The 18,530-nt window shown below is 36.9% G+C and overlaps 1 protein-coding gene across 1 annotated transcript in view; it reads right to left on the bottom strand.

The window, feature by feature from the left end:
• MYCBP2 (MYC binding protein 2) overlaps window positions 1-18,530 on the bottom strand; it is a 225,675-nt gene that overhangs the window by 189,356 nt on the left and 17,789 nt on the right. The window contains exons 2-7 of the mRNA XM_056109890.1: window positions 13,902-13,977; window positions 10,043-10,258; window positions 6,698-6,851; window positions 4,227-4,423; window positions 1,554-1,796; window positions 1,266-1,337 (exon numbers count right to left, since the gene is read on the bottom strand). Of these exons, the coding sequence (XP_055965865.1) occupies window positions 1,266-1,337; window positions 1,554-1,796; window positions 4,227-4,423; window positions 6,698-6,851; window positions 10,043-10,258; window positions 13,902-13,977 (958 nt within the window). The remainder of the gene's footprint in view (window positions 1-1,265; window positions 1,338-1,553; window positions 1,797-4,226; window positions 4,424-6,697; window positions 6,852-10,042; window positions 10,259-13,901; window positions 13,978-18,530) is intronic.

The following is an 18,530-nucleotide window of genomic DNA, read 5'->3' as shown; positions in this document are numbered from 1 at the left end:
TCAAATGTGATAACCTCTCAGTATCTATTGCAAACCATAATGCCGAAAAGTAGAGAGAGTGTATGGGGGGAATTGTCTGCCACAGAGGCAGGGGGAGGGTTGGAATGGAGAAAAAGAGGGATACTGGGGACACTGGTGGTGGAAAATGTACACTGGTGGAGGGACAGTGTTTGATCATTGCATGACTGAAACTCAAACATGTAAGTTTTGTAATTATATCTTATGGTGATTCAATTAAAATACACACAAAAAAGTGAACAGGACATGCCAGGCATCTGAGAAAATAAAACTGTACTTCAATAAATAAATAAATAAATAAATGTGGTCTAGAGGTTGACTTAAGAACACCCACTGAAAACATTTTTTTTTCGGGGCGGGGGGCAACTGTGGCAGTGATCAAGGCTGATTTCCTCTCAGGAATCATTCCTAGTGGGCTTTGGGGACCATATGCTGTCCCTGGAAGAGAACTCCTAAGGTTGGTCATGTGCAAGGCAAATACCCTAACAGATATACTATCAATCCAGCCCAACTAAAGATCTTTTAATTTCTATTTTATTACCTATAACAAATGACCAAATGAGTTAACTGATTTGTCCAAAGTCACACAGCTCATTACAAAAACAAACAAAAAATCAAAACTAAAAGCAGACTTCCAATAGAAATCACTTTCTTCTCTATAATATCATTGTTTGTACAACAATGAAATAAAAAATATACTGCTGGGGCTGGAGCAACAGTACAGCAGGTAGAGCACTTGCCTTGCATACTGCTAACCAGGGTCTGACCCTTGCCACTCCATATGTTCCCCCAAGATCCGAGCTCTGTGCCAAAAATAAACCCTGAGCACCGAAGGGTGTGAACAACTCCACCCCCTCCCCCATAAAAAAAAAAGATCATGTTCTTTAAATAGCACTGTAGCACTGTCCTCCCTTCCTTCATGTATTTGCTTCAGCGGGCCCAGTAACATCTCCATTGTGAGACTTGTTGTTACTGTGTTTGGCATATCGAATACATCACAGGGAGCTTGCCAAGCTTTGCCATGCGGGTGAGATACTCTCGGTAGCTTGCTGGGCTCTCTGAGAGGGGTCAAGGAATCGACCCCGGGTCGCCTAGGGTTGGCCTCGTGCAAGGCAAATGCCCTACCCACTGTGCTATCGCTCCATCCTGATCTTTAAACAGAAGCAACATAATGTGATGATTAAATAAGTATAAACACACATTTTAAAAACTAGGAAGTTTCTTATTTATTATGAATATTCTCTCACCTGAGCATACCCTAACCAGGACTTTTTTTCTTTTCTGTTTCTGATGCGAGATGTAGAATTATATATATGTCCCTACAAAACATGAACAACAATAAGTTAGCCAACAAATAATTTTGTAATAATTAAAAATAACACCAATAGATTCACATTTAATGCATACTTGTTATGATTTTCAAAGGAATACTATCAAATCAAAATAAAATATACCCAAGATGAAATGGATCAGAAAGAGAATTTAGCAGAGATATAACTATAGGTTTGATTAAGAGCTGTAAAGAATCACAGTACCCTAACTGTTCCACTATATCCAGATCCAATTTTGTATAGTCCATCCTTGCATAGCAGATAAAGAAAAAATCCATCATTCTGAAGAAGACATTGATCATCTTCATCAACAGATACTTCTTTCAATGGCCATTTATGCATTAAAGCTGCTTTTTTAATGCCATTGCTAAACCAGTCCTGGATTTGAATTTTTCCCACCAGCACTGCCTGCACACTTCTTTGTAGTGAATTTAGTATCGTTGGCACCTGTTTGAAAGGGAAGGAAACAGACAAAATTAATTTGTAATGAATAATCATTTATTTAAAAACAAAAACCAAGAAAAAATACCCAACCATTACCTTCAGAATAATGGCATATTAGAAAAAAAAAAAGTCATAACTAGGGTCAGGGCTGTGATTTAATGGTAAAAGAATCTGCCCCACATCTGTGAGGTCCTGGGTTCTATGCCATTGACCACAGAAATAGCTTTTGATGATAAAGGGCAAAGTGCTGCTTCTAGAGATAAAATGAAGTTTCCAATACTTTTTTCTTATTTTACTTCTCCACTATACCTAATATCTACCATTTGCTATCAAAATACTGAAACTTAATCATGTTAGCTGTATATTCATTCAGTTTAATCAATACATATTATTCAGTTCATTCTTTTAATTTTAGTATATGTGCTGCCAAAGGGAGCACCAGTTCACTATTTTAATCTTCAACTGTTAATATTATCCACTGATTTATCCAATAAATTTTTAAATGTAACTTTGTGGGTTCTCATTGTATGAAGCTCAATTTGGATCATTTTATAACTGATTTCTTCACATATCTTTATTCATACATTTGACACTTTCTTTTATTACTTTAACCATATCACACATGCCTATATTTAATATATCAGATAATTTCAGCATATAACAACTTTAAAAAACTTATTTTGACATGTTTCTTTCTACTATCTCTCAATGAGAGTGCCCTTTTCCAATGTTCCTTTTTTTTTTTTTTTTTTTGTCTGTCTATGTGCTCAGCTGCAATCAAGTTTTATTTGTAAGAAGCCTTTGAAGACTGGAGTTAAATTCCTTTAGGAAAGATTTTGATTTCTTTTGACAGGGCTTATCATAGTCAAAAATCCCTATTCTACTTTAAACCTCAACTTAATATGTTTAGTATGAAAAGCTAATATGCAGTTACATCCCAAGCCAATTTTATGAGTATTATTAGAATACACATTCTCAGGAAACCTTCTTTACGCTCACTGCCTAACCAAGAGTTTGTGAAATAAATTTGGTAGTGAGTTAAAACCAAATACTGAAGAATGTTATAAGTCATCATAAGATAACGGATTTTTAATAGAGTATGTAGGTTAGAATTGATAAGATAGTGTCAGGGCAGGCCTATAAAAAACTTCAGCTATTGAGCCACAAGGATCTAGTAGTTTTATATAATCTGGAGGTTGAGCATAATGTGGAAATCAGACAAGCAATAAGCTCTCTACACTACAATCATAGTAAACTTCATTCAGTCTTCAATATTCCTCTCTTATCCCAATGTTTTAGTTAAAACATAGGTACCATGATTGTTCTCTCTCCATATTTCAACACCAGTTCTCTGTGCCTGAACTGGCTAATTTCAATTCATTATTTAAATTTTACCTCATATTTCACCACTGAAACAAGTCTACACAAAAATAGACTACATGGATGATTAATAAACTCATATGCTTATCTAAGAATACCTTTAAAATTTGGTAACAATACTTATTCACTATTTCATTAATATTTAAGAAGTATCTATTTCCAGCATTTATTTAAATTAAAAATGGCTAATCACAGAAAACACAGATGTAAAACATGCTGAAAACCACAGTTCATTTGAGAAACTTCATTTCAGGCAGGGCTAAAACAGGGAAAAGAATAATATAGAAAACTATAGAGTTAGAGGACTGCTTGTGTTTGAGGAGTTCAAGATCACTGAGTAAATCACAGAAAATGACCCATCTACGTATACTCCTTTGCCTGCTAGAAACAAGACTGAGGCAGTCTTTGCATCTCTCTGGAGGTTCTCAAAGGGGATGGAGAAGATAACAGATGCAAAATGATAATTTTCTACTCCATTCCAGAACAGTCTAAAAGAATTAAATCAAGACTGCCTAAAAGAAATTTCTATTATCATCAGTGATCAAAAGTTTATGCTACACCTGAATATTGGTGGTTTAAAATGCTACCTGTGAAGGCAGAATAGTTCAGAAATAATTCATTTTAAAAAATAAACAGTCAACATATCATTATATAGCATAATGATAACATTTCTCTTCACCAGAGGAAAAATATTTAGAGACTGAATAAGTTCCATACCTGGAAATTCAGAGCAACAGTGGAGGTATGGAAGGAAAGAGAGCAAGACCATGCTAAGAGGATGCTACGCTGCTGATAGCAAAGACCAGATAAAGATTTCAGAACGTTAGCCAAATTTTTATCTTACTTTTAATACTATTGAGTTAAAAAAAAAAACACATATGTAGCTTAGCCCAAATACTGAAGATTATTTATATAGCTACCTGGGATAAATCTAATCATTGCACTGAGTAAGAAAACCCCACTTATGGCAGGAAATTCCTATAAACAGAAACCAAAATGAAACTGCAGTGTGGCGTCTTAAAACACTTTCAAGCTGCTAAGAATGCCAAATACCTGAATAGTTTGGCAAGCATGGCTGCCATTGTTGGTGAGGATAGCGGAGATGGCCTGAAGAGTCCTGCCTGTTTCTCCCCAAGAAGCCACCAGACTAAAGAGGCAAGCACAGGAAAGTGCCGTCAGAGACTGCCCCGTGCTGTCGTTCATCCCAGTACTACGAACAGTGATTTCCAAAAGGAGCTGGAAGAGAGATTCTGTGGATAAAATAGAACTCAATTATATTCACTCAACATACAGGACACACAAGTGCTTACTTAGACCCCGACTCAAAACTACATTTATGGCAGCTAGAAACACTCAGTTGCTTTGATGGATTCCTTTCAAGTTACACCTTCTCCCCCAGCCCCAAGGTTAGAGTTAGAATGTCTGTATCAAAAAGGCCTTTAAATCCTTTATTGAGCTTTTTAAATGTGATGTGTCCAGGAAGTTATTTGTAAGACAGCAGTCCATAAAACATGTAATAAATTGCTTTTCTAAAAAACTGTTTTTTTTTTCTGCTAACATAATAGCAATTTATACTATAGAGGAAGTTGTTCCTTTGTTTTTATAAGAGTCAGACCCACAGATGCTTGTGCTGGCAGTGCTCGCCTGGTGCTTAGTCCAGCAATGCAGTGCTTGGAGGTCACCAGAACTATACCCAGCAGTGCTGGGAGACCATGCATTACTAGGAACCGAACCCTTCATTTATCTTCCAGGTCCCAAGAGGAAATTGCTTTATAACCTAGAAACTTCCTCCAAGTCTGAAGAACAGATATACACCTTCTTCCACAGAATATCATTCCCACACAAAAATTCCCTGCCCAAGATTAAATCAACAGATTCCTGGGTATTTCTTTCGCAGAAAAAAAGAACTAGAGAAATAAGTAAATAAATAAACAATTAAAAAAGAAGAAGAAGAAGAAAGGGACAACTAGAAAATCCTGAATAAACAAACACTCAAAGATCAGAGGAGAGGGGCTGGAGCGATAGCAAAGCGGGTAGCAAAGCGGGTAGGGCATTTGCCTTGCATGTGGCCGACCCGGGTTCGATTCCCAGCATCCCATATGGTCCCCTGAGCACTGCCAGGAGTAATTCCTGAGTGCAGAGCCAGGAGTAACCCCTGTGCATCGCCGGGTGTGACCCAAAAAGCAAACAAAACAAAAACAAACAAAGATCAGAGGAGAAAGAGAGGTCAGAAATGAGAGAAAATTGGAGAAAGATGAAGAAAATGAACAGGTGAGGCGAAGGACAGAGAAAAGCAAGAGAAAGAGAACCAATGCTCTGTAATTCTCTAAAATTAATATCTACCATTTGCTATCAAAATAATAAAATTTAATTATCTGTGATTTGTTAACTCACAGATAGGAAGGCTTCCTTTACCTACTCATCTTCCACACCTAATCCTCTTAAAGTCTTGTTTATTTTACTTCTAAATAAATTCCTCTTTCTCTATCTCATCACTGTCTTTTCAAGTCACACTAACATCATTGTGGGAGTGGGGGGAGGTAAGAGGGCCCACACCTGGTGGTGCTCAGGGCTAACTCCTGGCACTGTGCTCAGAGAGCACTCCTAGTGGGGAGTGAACCCAGGTCAGTAGAGTGCAAGGCAAGTGCCCTACCTGCTGTACTATCTCTCTGGCCTTTATCTTCATTTCTTAATTGGACTTTTAAAGTTGTGTATAAAATAATTCTTATCATTCCATTCACGTTAGTCTATTTACAGCCAAAGAAAACGATTTAAATAAAATATCTAAAAATTTTAATAAAAATTTTAAAAAACTTAAATAAAAAAATCTGGCTTTTCACTTGAAACATAAAGTAAAAGTAAAGTAAAGGCCCTCCCGTTGATCATCGATTTGCTCGAGCGGGCCCAGTAACGTCTCCATTGGAGACTTTGTTGTTACTGTGTCTGGCATATCGAATACGTCACGGGGAGCTTGCTAGGCTCTGCCGTGCCGGCGAGATACTCTCGGTAGCTTGCTGGGCTCTCCGAGAGGGTCGGAGGAATCGAACTCGGGTCGGCCATGTTGGCTGCGTGCAAGGCAAACGCCCTACCCCTGTGCTGCTCCAGTGAAGGACTTATGTTAACCCCTTCCTTTTATTCGTTCCTCATTCCCTCCATTTCTTCCTTCTGCCCTCCCCCCACTACTTTGTAAATCACCACTTCCTACTTGTAAAGTCTCCACAAAAATCTGTGATGTTAAGAGATAAGTCATTATTAGGTATCTAGGTTAAAGGTTACTAGGAACTACTTATGTTAATAGTTACAGTAAGGATTTAGGCTTCATTTCTGGGTTTTAGGGATTTATGTTTTAGCTGTATCCACATTAGAATCATCAAGAAATGTCTATGTATCAACTCCAACTCTTAAACCATAAACTCCAGTGGAACACAGCAAAATAACAAAGTTTAATTCTCTGATGTTTCAGTGCCGTAATTAAACAAAGATCAGAAGCTGTTTGCTGGGACTCACTGTGCATGATCTCTTACCTAGGACTTCTGGAGGCTCGGACTGCAGGCCTTCTGGCTGCTGACCCTGAAGTACATTAAGCAAGGCTTGGAGACTCCTGAGGCACAGGGATGGATGAGAAAATCTTGTCTCTTTTATCAGTTCAAAAACTTCACAAAGCCCAACTTCAATGATCTATTCAATTGAAGGGAAAAGTACATACCTTATAACACATGCACTAATAATGACGTCTCAGGCAGTTAAACACTGGCAAAACTTACTCCAAAGCAAGCAATAAACTGCCACAATATGAAAGGGGAGAAGGGAAACAACACACTCAAAAAATGTAGCTGTAATTTCAAGATTTCAAAAAAAAAAGAGCTAGTTACATGAAATTTAAGGTTAAAAGATGGTTGTATGCATGAGGCTTCATACAACCCCTCAGTACACACCTGAGACACCTGTGGGTGTCACACCTCAAGACACACAGGTGATACCTGTGGGTGTCTCACCGTTTAAAAACACAATGGAAACTGGGCAGATAATTCAAAGAGTTGGCGTGCATGGTCTGGATATAGAAGACCTTGAGTTTTATCCCCAGGACTGCACAGTCCGCAAAGCACTAATAGGAATGATCCTCCCTCCCCCCCCCAAACAACTGAGCAAAGAGTAAACACCAAGCATCATAGGATGTGACCCCCCAAAACAAAACAAAAATAGAGGCACTGTTTATGTTTTGATTTTTTCTCTTTCTTGCTTGTTTGCTTGCTTTTTTTTTTAATTGAGATTCTTTCTGTGATTTACAAAACGGTTAATAATGGTTTCCCACACACATATCTCCAACATAGTGGCACTGTTTTAAAAAGCAGTTTGAGGAACCAGAGAGATAGTTCAGCAGTATGGTACCTGCCTTGCCAATAGCCAACGGGGGTTTGATTCCCCAGCACCACACTCTGTCCCCTTAGGACCATGAAGAATGATCCCAGAGTAAAGAACCGGGAGTAAACCTTGAGCACACTGGGTGTGGCCCAAAAACCGAAAGAAAAATGTATTTTTTTGAGGGACAAAGGATACCTCAAAGGGCTAGAGCTTGCTGGAATCCCAGGTTTGATGACCTATAAAGCATGGTCTTCTGAATATCATGGGGAACATCCCCTGAGCACAAACTGCTGTGTCTCAAAAACAAATGAAAATAGTTTTGGCATATTTAAGCCATAATAAACCATAACAGAAAATGTTTTTAATTAGGAAGTAGATCTCAGATTTTATTCATTAAGAAAAAAAATGTTGTATGAATTAAAAAGTTCCCTTAGTAATACTCAAGGAAGAAATCTATTCTTTCATAATCATGTTAATTATCACTTACAACCAGAAAAGTCAATACAGTGTATACAGTGAAAATATTTTATAAAAAGCTTTTAACCTTAGCCTTTCATACAGTGGTACAACGAAAACATTAAGATTTATAGATGTATTCCTAATCATGGAAGATTTATGATGAAAAGTTTTAAAACCTGTTTAGCCAAAAACCTTATTACTACTTTTACTTTGATTATCTTATTCCTCACCAGCATCAAGAAAACTCTAACTCAGAATTTAGTGAAGCATACATAAAGGTCACTGCAGATGGAAAAAGCATTAGTATAAAATAGTATAAGAAGATACCTTCAGGGAAGAGACTACAACATACAATCAAATTCCATTTCTCAGTCTCAAAATGTCAACATTTTGATTACCAGAGGTGTTGAATTAAGAGAAACAATGCAACAAGTTAAATCAAAATGAAGTAAAAAAGCAACAAAAAATGAACTGTATTGAATATAACAGTAGCAAATCAGCCCCTCTGTTGAGACTGATTTAATTCATGTATTACATAAATAGCACTTCTGTACTTTTCTTTTTAATTTGGAAGAGAGGAGGGGCTTGGATCATAAACAGTGGTGCTGTGGGCTTACGCCTGGCTCTGTGTTCAGAGATCACTCCTGGTAGTGTTGGATCAAATTGGGTTCAGCTACAAACAAGGAAAGCAATTTATCTCCTGTACTATCGATTTCTCCAGTCCTTTAGCACTTACTGTGTACACTGTCTGTCCACTGTCCTCCCGTTGTTCATTGATTTTGCTCAAGCGGGCCCAGTAACGTCTCCATTTTGAGACTTGTTGTTACTGTGTTTGGCATATCAAATAGATCACGGGAAGCTTGCCAGGCTTTGCCGTGAGGGCGAGATACTCTCGGCAGCTTGCCGGGCTCTCTGAGAGGGGTGGAGGAACCGAACTTGGGTCAGCCATGTTGGCTGCTTGCAAGAAAAATGCCCTACCTGCTGTGCTATCACTCCAGCCCTACAATAATAGCCATGAAGATATAATTATGCCAGACCCTGTCCTCTAAGAATTTATAATCTAACAGAGTAAATGAGTCTTGTATATATTTCTTTCTCAGGCCAGACCTCCTTTATAAGCACTCATTATATACTAGTATAACTATTTTTGCTTCTGTTTCTCAACTAAACTGTGGTGTTTTTATGAACAACAACAAAAAAAAAAACTGCATCTTAACTAACTTAACATCTTGAATCCCAGGGCTCAGCACCTAATAAGCAGACAATGTTTATTCCTCTCTCAACTGTGTACTAAAAAACATTGCAATTCAAAAATATATTTTCCAAGCAAGGATCAAATTAGTTGCATCTCTAATTAGCATTTGTAAGGTTTCTAAAGAATACACATATGACAGAAAGGTAAAAATAACTAGAGGGATTATCTTTAGAGAAATTATCTAAAACCTTAGCTGACCTAATTGAAACTAAAATAACAGTAATGCTCATACAAAGTTTTAATGCTTAAACTGCTGTACTCAGTGAAAATTTCCCATAGAGTCTCTTTTCAGTAGTGGAAAACTAAAACATACTGAAAGGCAGCTATGCTAACCACTATACCACCAACGTGGAGGCTAAAACATACTGTCTAAGATTTCCATCTGTTTTTGTACTTACAAGAAACAACTGTGAAGTCAAAGATCTAAGTACAAAATGTGAGGCTCTTTTCTCAAGACTACGATCTATATTCTAACATTCTTTAAAATTGCTTACTCTGTTACTGCCAATCATGATTTTTCATTATGCAAAGAATATTCTTCACAAATGACATTTCTGGCTACTTTGTTTATACATAATCCCAATAGCAATGAAGTACTACACCTTACCAAAACGGTAACCTACTAAAGAGGCTCCTAGTTCTTTTCTAAAGCTATTCTTTTAAAAAAAAAAAAATTTCTTTACCCTATTCTATAAAATAATACTAATTTCATAAAATCAAGTCAATTATTAATACCAATATATGTACTATGGCTAAAACTCTTAGGTTATGCAACTGTATAACCCTGACTTACCTTTGGAAGCTTGATGGGGGGCTCTTTGGATTCTTCTTCTTCATCACTATCTGATTCTCCACTCTGCACTGAGTTCTTAGATGCAGCTGCCAGTGACGTTTCCTTTTTCTGCCACTCCAGAACACAATGTCGCACATTGCAATAGATATTGAAAGCAGAAGGATTGCTATGTAGTTTGATATCTGGTACAATAACTGCATTCTCCAAATTTTCAGACTGAAATACGAAACATAAATTTCAATGTCATACTGCTTCCCATTATCACCAATTCTCATTTCAGAGAACAAAAATTCAACATGTAAATATATGAATAATACTTAAAACTAAACAGTTAATAACAAATGAAAAATTCAAGTATAAAATGGGCATAGAACAGGAGCCAAAATGTCACTGAAGACATTCAGAAGGCAAACAAACATATGAAAAAAAAAACTCACTGTCATTTGCTATTAGGGAAAATTAAAACAAAATGATATATACCTATCAAACCTCCTAGAATAGAAAATCATGAAAACAATAAAATCTCACACATGCTGAGAATATAAAATGATATAATCATTGTGGAAAGTCTTAAGATGGTTCCTTACAAAATTAAATGCATACTTACAAAATAGAAACCATCAACTGCACTCTCAGGCATTTATATCAGAAAACAAACTTATGCTCAACTAAAGGAAGAGTACATAAATGATCATGGTAGCTTTATTTAACATAACCATAAACTAAGAAACAGTGGAAAGAATTCAAAGGGTAGAACACATGCCTAGTTGGCACAAAACCCAGAGTTCTCACAGTCTGCACCGGCACTGAGTACTCTTACTGTATCCCTCATGGGGCAGCACCAGGCCCAACATCATCAGGAATAATCCTGCCCTCAGATTACTGTAGAGTGGCCTCCATTTAAAAATTATATGAGTAACTCTGATGTCCTTAATAAGCAAATGATTAAATAAACTGATATAACCATAACCTGAAAGAAATTCTTATTCAGCAGTACATATAACTTGGGAGTCTCAAGAGAATTACTCTATATGGGGATGAAAAGAACAAGCTAATTCCCTGTATCACCACCACCCCCACCATCCCCAAACACACACACACACACAAATCCCAAATGTTTGCATACTATACCATTCCATTTACACCAAATTCTTAATATGATTAAATTACAGAGATGGAGAACAGAGATGGACAAGTGAAGTTGTGTGTGGGTGCCATAAAAATAGAATAGGAAATTACTTTTTTAACAAATACTAGATTTGATGATGACGACAAATTGAATATTACATGTGAAAATAAATGGTTACCAAGCCCTAATCTCACACCATACATAAAAATTAACATTAAGGGGATCACAGATCTAAACCCAAGAGCTAGAACTACAGGATTACGACTTATTCCTGAGATTACTCTAAGAAAACAATGACTAAACCCTAGTCAATTCTTGGAATGTAGTTTTTAGAGTTTTAACTTCTTTTTTGCTAGCTGTGATCTAGTGCAATAAATATAGAGCAATAAATGTTGCCCACTTGCTTTTCAGTTGACTGTTTTATACAGACCTCATAGATGGATGACATGCAATTAAGTTTCACTTGCAACGGTGAGTTTCATAACAGGTTATGTCTTTGACATCTAATCCCCATCAAAGACTTGGCTCCTAAGACTCAAAGGGATTCCCAGGGTGGGAAAAGTTATACATATATTCCTGTTGTTCACTTCCAGAAAGAAACTAAGTCCTGTGTGCTCAGACAAGGACAGGTGAAAAAGTCTAAATCCTAACTCCCCAGACACTACCAATACACTTTTCTACTCCCTGCTCTGTACACCATTTCTTATAAGAAATGTTATCCATTAGTACAAATTTTTGGGGGGTATTTTGGCGGTTTGGGGAACACACTCAGCAGTGCTCAGGAGACCAGACATGCAGGAGTTGAAGCCAGGGCCCAACATGCACTCCAACCTTTGAACAATTTTACAGGCTCAAATTGCTGCTGAGTCTTATGAATACTACTGAAATAGTGTTCATTAATTTACCAAATAAATGAAAACAAATATCCACGCAAAGAATAGTATGCAAATGTTGTTGCAGCTTTATTTGCAATAGCAAAAAACTGTCCATCGACATGTGAATGAGTTGAAAAAATCAGGACATATTCATTTAACCAATCAGCAAATTAAAAGAGACACAAAACTTATATGCAATAAAACAGACACACTCAAATCACAATAGGTAGGGAAAGAGGCCACACAAAGCATATAAATTACTCATCACATTGATGTGAAATTCTAGAAAACAAAAACTAATCTAAAATGTCAGAAAGTATGCCACAGGTTCCTTAAATCTAGGACTGTGAGGAGAGAAAAAATACCAGAGAATGAAGAAACTACTCTAGGGGTTCAGTTTCTGAACTATGACTGAATTTTTCCAAAACTCAATGAATCCTTATCTCAGGTCCTGCTTTTAAAGAACTTGACCTAAAATAAACATGTTTGGCAAGAGGATGAGGAAGAATCTTCCCATGTAATGGGTCTTCCTTATCCTGGTTGGAAGGTGAGATCTATCAGAATTTGAAAGGAGTATTAAAGGTCTAAAACAGTCACATAACAAACTGGGAGAATTACTTGATCAAAAAAAGAAGGCAGCCTAGGTAACAAAGGTCCACTGGAGAGTGTTGGTGGATGGACCAGTATCAACTAAGTCTTGTCTAACTCACTTAAGCAGCAGATGAGAAAGAGAAACTGTGAGATTCAATTTAATTTTGAGGGTTTTTTTTAATAATAATTATGATGCAACAAGTAAATGTTCATGCCGGAAAGGAAGGGATTATAGATAACTGAATAATGCCCTCCCTTCCACATCTTCCCTCTTAATCCCTGGAACCTATGAATATGTTACTTTCCAAAGTAAGTGACTCAGCTGTTTATTAAATTAGGGATTTTGAGACCAGATTATTCTGGATTATCAGAGTTGGCTAAATGAGAGCACACAGCTCCTTTTATATGAAAGAGTGTGGCAGGATAGACAGAGAAGAAAACCTTCAGAGAGATGGAACATGAAAGGACTAATCACTGCTGGCTTCAAAGATGGAAGCCTGCACAGCCCAATGAAATGCAGTCAGTTCCAGAGGCTAGAACAGGCAAGTAAACAAGTTCTCTACTAAAGCCTCCAAAAAGATTATTTAGCTACCTTACTGACAACCTTGGCTTCAGTTCAGTGAGATTCATTTGAGACGTTAGACTTTCAGAACTACAATTTAATTTGCTGTTGCTTTCAATCCAAAGATTTTTGAGATTTGTTAGATATAGACCATCAAAGTAGATTGATATAGCAGGCCAATGAGACAATAAGAGATGATGTGAGGTTTTTCTTGCATAGTTCAATCCCCCAGGTGCCCCTCATTCAAACATTTTAATATTATCTTTTATTTTGCATAGTCACCAATGATCAAAAGCAAGCTCAGAACAACAGACGCATAAGATTCACCCTAATTCATGACAGTGCAGACATATAATAAACCTAAATCCAATTTTCAAATCAGAAGCCAATCTTATCAAGTTTCAAGTACATGAAAGAAGGGGAAAAAAAGGTAAGTGTCCACATAGGACTTACAAAAGATTAACACAAATAATGATTTTTTGCACTTCCAGATTACTGATGAAGAAACATACAAAAGTAATAATGAAACTAAGTATAAGCTAAACAGTAAGGGACTTTCTACAAATATCTTAGCAAAAAAATTATTACATTACATTACAATAAATATAACGGTTTGCTAATTATACTCAGGCCACTCAAATCTTTGCAATTTAAACTACTGTATAGAAAAAGTTTTCACTCCCTTGAGATTGTTAATTTTACCTTGCTTCTTGTCTTCACCTTTGATTTGCTCTTCTGTTTTCTTTTCAACTTCTTCTTATTTAGAATTTTCTTATTCCTAAAAATGTTGAAAAAGCGGAATCATGAATATTCATATTAAAAGATACAAAGCTATTAAAAACGGGGATTTCTAAAATAAACACTTGATACTTCTTTTATAAACTGTCTGTGAAACAGATGTATATACCACTAACATAAAGTGGCACTTGTGCTAATAATACATTAACTAAGAAATTGTTTATTAAGTGAAAAATGGTAATAAAAAATTGAATTCTGAAATACTTTGATGAAATTTTAAAATGCATTAAGTTTTTAAAACTTTATTCAATAGTGGGGAAGCTAAAAATATATCAGCATATGCGTATTTCCCTTCCCAGGAAAATACATTTTTACTCCCTCTCAAACATACTTTTCATGTGTCCAATAGCCAGCTATAAGACCAAACTACTCTTCAAGCAAAGAAAGACACTGAATGACTGAGAAAAAAAAAAAACAATTTTATCAAGAGAAAAAATGTATACATGATAAAGAATAAAAATTGTACTTAAGAAACATGAGAAGGAAAAAAAAATTTTAATATTTTTTGGTCTGTTCTGACAAAATGTGAAGTACACTCTAAGAGATATAGTAAAAAAGACACTTCTTGTCCTGAAGTGGCTCAAGCACTTGAGCAGAAAGCATAGTTACCAATCTGGCAAACAGCTATAAGGGCTGGAGCCATAGTGCAGATGGCAGGGTGCTCTCTTGCATGGGACACACCTGTAAAATCCAGGTGACTCATGGTCACCTGAGCACCGCCAGGAGTGATCCCTGTGCTGAGAGCCAGAAGTACTATGACCTGAAGCAAAGCCAGATGTGGCCCAAAAGTCAAATAATCAACCAACCAAAAGGTTACAAAAGACAAAAAAAAAATGTGGGAAGGGAGCAGAGAGGACGACTAAAAAGAGAGGGGGGTGGAAGAACAGTCACTACTGAAGTCAACTGCTAAAGCTTTGGAACTATTTTAGCAGAAATCATAATTGAAGTTGGGGAATTGCAAGTCGTTATCAGTTGAATGTAAGGATGTCTGTAATTCACAAAAACAAAAGTCAAGGGAAAGAATTTGCAAAAGGAAAAAATTAGGTTCAACTTTAAAGCTACTGAGTTAAAAATACAAAAGTATCAAAAAATACAAAAGTATCAAGAATATAGACATAAACATGTTTATGAAAAAATTAATTCTGACACTTCTCAGACTCAATTCCCCAAGTAACAAAATCACTGAACTGTTTATTTACAAGATGTACCTTGTAGATAGTTGAATCTGTTCACAGAATATGTTACTAATATTCAAAGTTACCTCTTTGCCCAGACCAGCATTTCTCAACTTTTTCCTGACCTGGTCTCCTTCTGACCTTGATTCCTTCCTATTCAACATATTTGTTCCCTGGTCTGTATAATTTCCACCTGTGCACTCCTGCAGATATTTCAGTGAGAAGTTGGGAACAAGCCCCCAGTTAAGAAGTATAGGCTGAGACTACTGCAACTTTCATAACTCATTTTTCACATTCCATTCTTCAATTCATTCTTCTTTCGTTTTCAATCCATTCTTCACATAGGAATGCAGATCAACACTTTAAAACAGACTAATGGGAAACTTAAAATGCTCAGTATCTTTACAATTTTCTTAAGATAAAGTTCAAAAGCACTGAAACCATTTAAAAGATTCTCTACCAAGATTTGAACTTTGCCAGCTTCTCCTGTCTCGTTATCACTCTCCATACATGTTCATCATACTCCAGCCACAAAGGCATTCTGTGAGTTGTTTAAATCTGCAAAGATTGTTAGGGATTTTCACAAAGGTTGTTGCTCTATCTGGAATTTGCTCCCACAGCTTCTGCTAAGCACTACACCATCTTTTAAGGTTCTCCTGGTTAAAATGCCACATACAGGAATGTATTACACTGGTCACTTTCCCTAAAATACATACTCATTTCTGCTTTCTGGTGGTTTGGGGACATATGTGGCCATGCTGGGGTATTCAGGCTCTGTGTTCGAGACTGCTTAGAACAGGGCTTGGATCTGCTTCCAGATGGGCTCAGACACCATGTGGTGCTGATGACAGAAGGAGCTTCCCGCATGCAAAGCATGAACTCAGCCCTATGAGCTCCCTCTCGTTTCATCTTACACTTGTTTTCCACTGTGTAAATCACGATTATAATTATGTATGAGATTATTTAACACTCCCTCATCAAGCAGTAAATTCCAAGATTGCAGAGGTCACATCTTTCTTACTTGTTCTATTAAATAAATAGAATTTATTTATTTGCCTCCCAAAAGTTCCTGAAGCAAAGGAAGTACTCAGTAGAATTTGGAGAGAAAGAGAAAATTAAAAGAGAGGGTAGGGAATAAGTCCTACCCAGAGGGTAAAATAAGACAAGGGCCATGATAGATGATACAGCAAAGCGAAGGCTTTTCATTAAGGAGTCTGTGGAACTATTTTATAAAGATTTGGGTATAAAGGAGGTAATGAAACCATATATGTGGATGAGATTTCTCCAAATAGTATGCTAAAAAAAGTAATTAATAGCATCACATGCTACACTTGAACACACACTCTTGTAGAAAATCTATTCAACTATAAGTATTGAAGCAACAGAGTGTGTATTTTATCTTGGTACTTTCAGCACTTGCAGAGTGAATGATACATCACCATTACACTGTCCTCCCATTGTTCATCGATTTGCTCGAGCGGGCCCAGTAACATCTCCATTTTGAGACTTGTTGTTACTGTGTTTAGCATATCGAATACGTCACAGGTAGGTTGCCAGGTTTTGCCCTGCAGGTGAGATGCTCTCAGTAGCTTGCTGGGCTCACCGAGAGGGGCGAAGGAATCGAACCCGGCTTGGCCAGGCTGGCTTCGCTCAAGGCAAACGCCCTACCACGGTGCTATTGCTCCAACCCAAATGATACATCATAGACGGCTAAGTACTATCAAATGACGTGGAATATAAAGTAACATAATGGGAGACTAATACCCGAGGATAGTAGAGATAAGGGCCAGGAGGGTCGTTCCAAGGCTTGGAAGCCGGTCTCACATGCTGGGGTAAAAGGCTGCTGAGAGAGAGAAGGGACCACCAAGTAAATGATATTTGAAGGGCTCACTCAGGATAGGAGATGTGTGCTAAAAGTAGACTATGGACCAAACATGATGGCCACCAAGTACCCGTATTGCAAACCATAACACTGAAAAGGAGGGAGAAAGTGAAAGAGAATGCACCTGCCACAGAGGTGGGGGGTGGTTGGGGGATGGCGGGAGGGATACTGGGAAATTAGTGGTGGACAATGGGCACTGGTGGAGGGATGGGTACGCGAACATTCTATGACTGAAATGTAATCATGGAAGTTTATAAATCTGTAGCTGTATCTCACAGTGATTCACTGAATTCTTTTAATTAAAAAAATCAGTGAAAAAATACAAAATATAAAATGTTTTCTAAATGCAAAAAAAAACCTATCAAATGAATAAATAAGCTATTGAAAAGCAGTATTTATTTTCCTTTATGGTACAGGAAAAAACCTTCCATTATAACTTAAGTTTATTTGAACAAAATCAGTTACCTGAGCTACACAACTGTTTCATAACTGAGAGACACCTGTTAAAGACTGTAGCAGTTCAACAAGACATAAGAAAGGACCAAGTTTCATCCTAATTCAATATTGAAAACAGCAAAATATGTAAATCTTAGACTACTAACCATAGTCTTAAATTTTCACAATAATAAATCACTACCTGCAGCTGTTTTGTTTAATGGGCTTTCTCCAAGTTCAAATAAATTTGTGTCCTTTGAAAATTCTTTTTCCTAAGTACATTTCACATTTAGTTAAAATAGTTTTAATGAATCGAAACCTAACAACTTCTGAATATAAATCAGCTGAAGAATCAACTTCATTCAAATTCAAACAAATAATATCACTGTATTTTTTGTTGATTTGACTTGTTTTAGAAGTAGAGAATTATTAAGAAAAGTCAGCATTAAATGAAAATTATGGAGCTAAAAGATAGAACAATGCGTAAACTTGGCAAGGGTCTTCTTGCCTTTCACAAAACTGAATCGAATTCAATTCCATATACCCCAGGAAAATAGGTTTCCCAAGCACCACCAGGAGTGATTCCTGGGCACAAAACCAGGATTAAGCCCTGAGCACAGCTAGGTATGGGCCCAAATCCAAAAAGCAAACAAAAACACTACTTGAAAAAATCCAAAGTGCTATTTGTTGATATTATTATATTCAATTAACAGCATTTAAAATTACTTAAAAACTAAGCTTAAAGTTTTCATATCTCACGGACAGATAAGAGAAAAACCAGTATAGACCAGTTATAACACATTAACAGTTCACCTTAAAAAATTGGGGGGCTAGGGGGTTCATACCCAGTGATGCTCAGGGGTTACTCCTGGCAGTGCTTGGGAGACCAAATGGGATGCTGGGGATTGGGCCCAGATTGACCGCGTGCGAGGCAAGCACCCTACTCACTGTCCTATTGCTCTGGCCCCCACCTTAAAAGTTCTGATCATGTAAAATTTTAAGTTTTCTTATTAAAAAAAAATCCTACAGGTAACACTATAT

Source organism: Sorex fumeus, unplaced genomic scaffold (genome assembly GCF_029834395.1).
Source record: "Sorex fumeus unplaced genomic scaffold, SorFum_2.1 ptg000008l, whole genome shotgun sequence".
NCBI lineage: Eukaryota > Metazoa > Chordata > Mammalia > Eulipotyphla > Soricidae > Sorex > Sorex fumeus.
The sequence above is the reverse complement of the archived record's forward strand: the minus strand, read 5'-3'. Positions and strand labels throughout refer to the sequence as shown.